This window comes from Arachis ipaensis, chromosome B1, assembly GCF_059453495.1.
Source record: "Arachis ipaensis isolate K30076 ecotype BB chromosome B1, ASM5945349v1, whole genome shotgun sequence".
In the NCBI taxonomy this organism is placed as follows: domain Eukaryota; kingdom Viridiplantae; phylum Streptophyta; class Magnoliopsida; order Fabales; family Fabaceae; genus Arachis; species Arachis ipaensis.
Window position 1 is genome coordinate 101,780,011 of NC_142436.1, and position 2,499 is coordinate 101,782,509.

At 41.1% G+C, this 2,499-nt stretch overlaps 1 protein-coding gene across 1 annotated transcript; it reads left to right on the forward strand.

Annotated features, from left to right (window-relative positions):
* Nucleotides 1–862: 862 nt before the first annotated feature.
* LOC107608921 (uncharacterized) lies at nt 863–1,544 on the forward strand. The gene is made up of 3 exons (XM_016310711.1): nt 863–1,125; nt 1,220–1,395; nt 1,540–1,544. Exons 1-3 carry the CDS (start codon nt 863–865, stop codon nt 1,542–1,544), a joined length of 444 nt encoding a protein of 147 aa, XP_016166197.1.
* Nucleotides 1,545–2,499: the final 955 nt, after the last annotated feature.

Consider the following 2,499-nt stretch of genomic DNA (forward strand, 5'->3'; position numbering starts at 1 on the left):
GACAAATTACAAATAAATAAAATTCCTCACTCAAACACTTACTTATTGCCTAAAAATGCATGAAAACCAAGTAAAAACTAATGAAAAAGCTTCTGAAACTAGCCTAGGATGACTTGTCATCAGGGCTAAGCTTTGATGAGATCCACGTGCTATGAGGTCTCTTGGGCGTGGAATGCCAGCCAGGGGGTCCTCTCTGGGTGTTTGGACATTGGGCTCTGCTCCTTGGGCGCTGGACGCCAGAAAGGGGGCAGGAAGCTGGCGTTGGATGCCAATTTTGGGCCTTCTAATCCATAACTATGTATAGACTATTATACATTGCTGGAAAGTTCTAGAAGTCCTCTTTCTGTAGCGGTTGAGAAAGCTCTATTTGGACATCTTTAGCTCCAGAAAATCTCTTCTGAGTGCATGGAGGTCAGATCTGGACAGCATCTGCAGTGCTTTCTTTATCTCTGATTAAGACTTCTACTCCAGCTCCTCAAATTCAGCCAGAAAATACCTGAAATGGTACAAAAAAACATACAAACTCAAAGTGGAATCCAAAAATGTGAATTTAACACTAAAACCTGTAAAAACTTAATAAAAACTAAATAAAACCTATTAAAAACTACATGAAAATTATGCCAGAAAACGTATAAAATATCCGCTCATCAGCGTTCATTACCAGATCCAAGCTTATTAGCCCTGTTTGATCCTGAGATTGAAAGGAATTTATTACACATTAGGCTCAAATTTTTACAACAAAAGACTGGCAACATTAATGCAGAAGTATGGCGTTATTCATAAGGTGGCCACCACTTACCACCCACAAATAAATGGACAAGCTAAGGTATCTAACTAAGAAATTAAGAGGATCCTAGAGAATATGGTAAAGCCCCATAGGAAAGATTGGAGCACTAGATTAGGGGATGCCTTGTGGGCCTACCGAACTGCCTATAAGACTCCAATAGGCATGAGTCCCTTCTGGTTGGTCTATGACAAAGCTTGTCATCTCCCGGTTGAGATAGAGCACAAAGCGTATTGGGCGGTTAAGGAGTGCAACATGGGGTTGCAAAAGGCGAGTGTAGAAAGGAAGCTACAATTGGAAGAGTTAGAGTGTCTGAGGTTGGAGGCTTACAATAATGCCCGGTATATACAAAGAAAGAACTAAAGCGGTACAAAACTGGCATATCAAGTAGAAGGAATTCCGAGTGGGTAATTTTGTGCTACTATACAATTCAAGGTTGAGGTTGCTACCCAGAAAGCTTAGATCAAGATGGGATGGTCTATCTATTGTTGATAAAGTTGAGCCCTATGGAGTTGTTCACTTACGTCATCTCAAGTTATACCATCATACCAATCCCAAGAGTGACAAGGAGGTGGAAATTTTCTTCTTGAAGGTGATAATCTCAAGCACAGGTGAATTTTTGTTAAGATACAGGGTAAATAAGATGAATTAGATCACACTAAGTGAAGTTATGATTTTGAACATTATTAAGCACACTTAGTAGAGTAAAGATTATCCTGTATGTTCCTTTGATACACCTGTTTGTTTGATGACAGGTTAAATAGAAGCAGAGAAGCAGAGAAAAGCAGAGTGGGAAGCCAACGTTGATGGCAAAGTTTGAATAAACTTTGGCAATGAACAAACGCTATAAGAAAAAAAATTGAAGAAGCAATGTTGGAGGGAACGTTGGTGATCCAACGTCAACCCCAACGTGCATGCAAAAGAAGCCTGAAAAAATTTGCAACTACGCGTACGCATCCATCACGCATACGCGTGCTTGATGAAGAAATGGCAAACCACGCTTACGCGTAACCCACGCGTACGCGTGAGTAGTGAAAAATGACAAGCCACGCGTGCGCGTCGCCTGCGCGCACGCGTGAGAAGGCCAACGTTGGAGGTAACGTTGGGGAGCAAACGCTGGGTCCAACGTCCGCGATGACAACCCTGGGCAAAAATTTGATGTGACGCATACGCGTGGGTCACGCGTATGCGTCGATTGGCAAAAACAGCATGCACGCGTACGCGTGGGCGCATGGATTGAAAAATGTTAGAGCGAACGTTTGCATGCCAACGTTGACGTAAACGCAGATGACAGAGTCTGAGAGCAATTTTTAACACTACAACATTTCTAAAGGCCCTAATTACACCCCTGGACCATGCAAGCAAGCTGAGCCCATCAATTATCACTCATCCAAGGCACAAGAAGGATCTAGATTAGGAATTTTGAATTTAATTGTAATTTTCTCTTTCATTTTCTGTAAGCCTATATATAGGCAGTAGCTGGATTGGAGAAATCATTCTGGATTGGAGGGGAGTCTAGAATCGTGCACCACATCCCCTAACACACGCCCTTTTCATCTTTATTTTCTTTCCTTTGTAGCAGTAGTTTAGTTTTAATTTGTAATTTTCAATTACGAACTTTGAATTTTCAATTCCAGTTTTAAATTCTTAATTCTCATCTTTATTTTTCTGCACTTCTTTTTTCTCTGTTGAATAGACCAATGAACAACTAACTC

What these genes read in the sequence shown, in the direction of transcription:
- LOC107608921 (XM_016310711.1), top strand. Translation starts at nt 863, where the DNA reads ATGGTAAAGCCCCATAGGAAAGATTGGAGCACTAGATTAGGGGATGCC. An exon ending in GAGGCTTACAATAATGCCCG is followed by an intron (nt 1,126 to 1,219) that starts GTATATACAAAG and finishes ATACAATTCAAG; the next exon opens with GTTGAGGTTGCTACCCAGAA.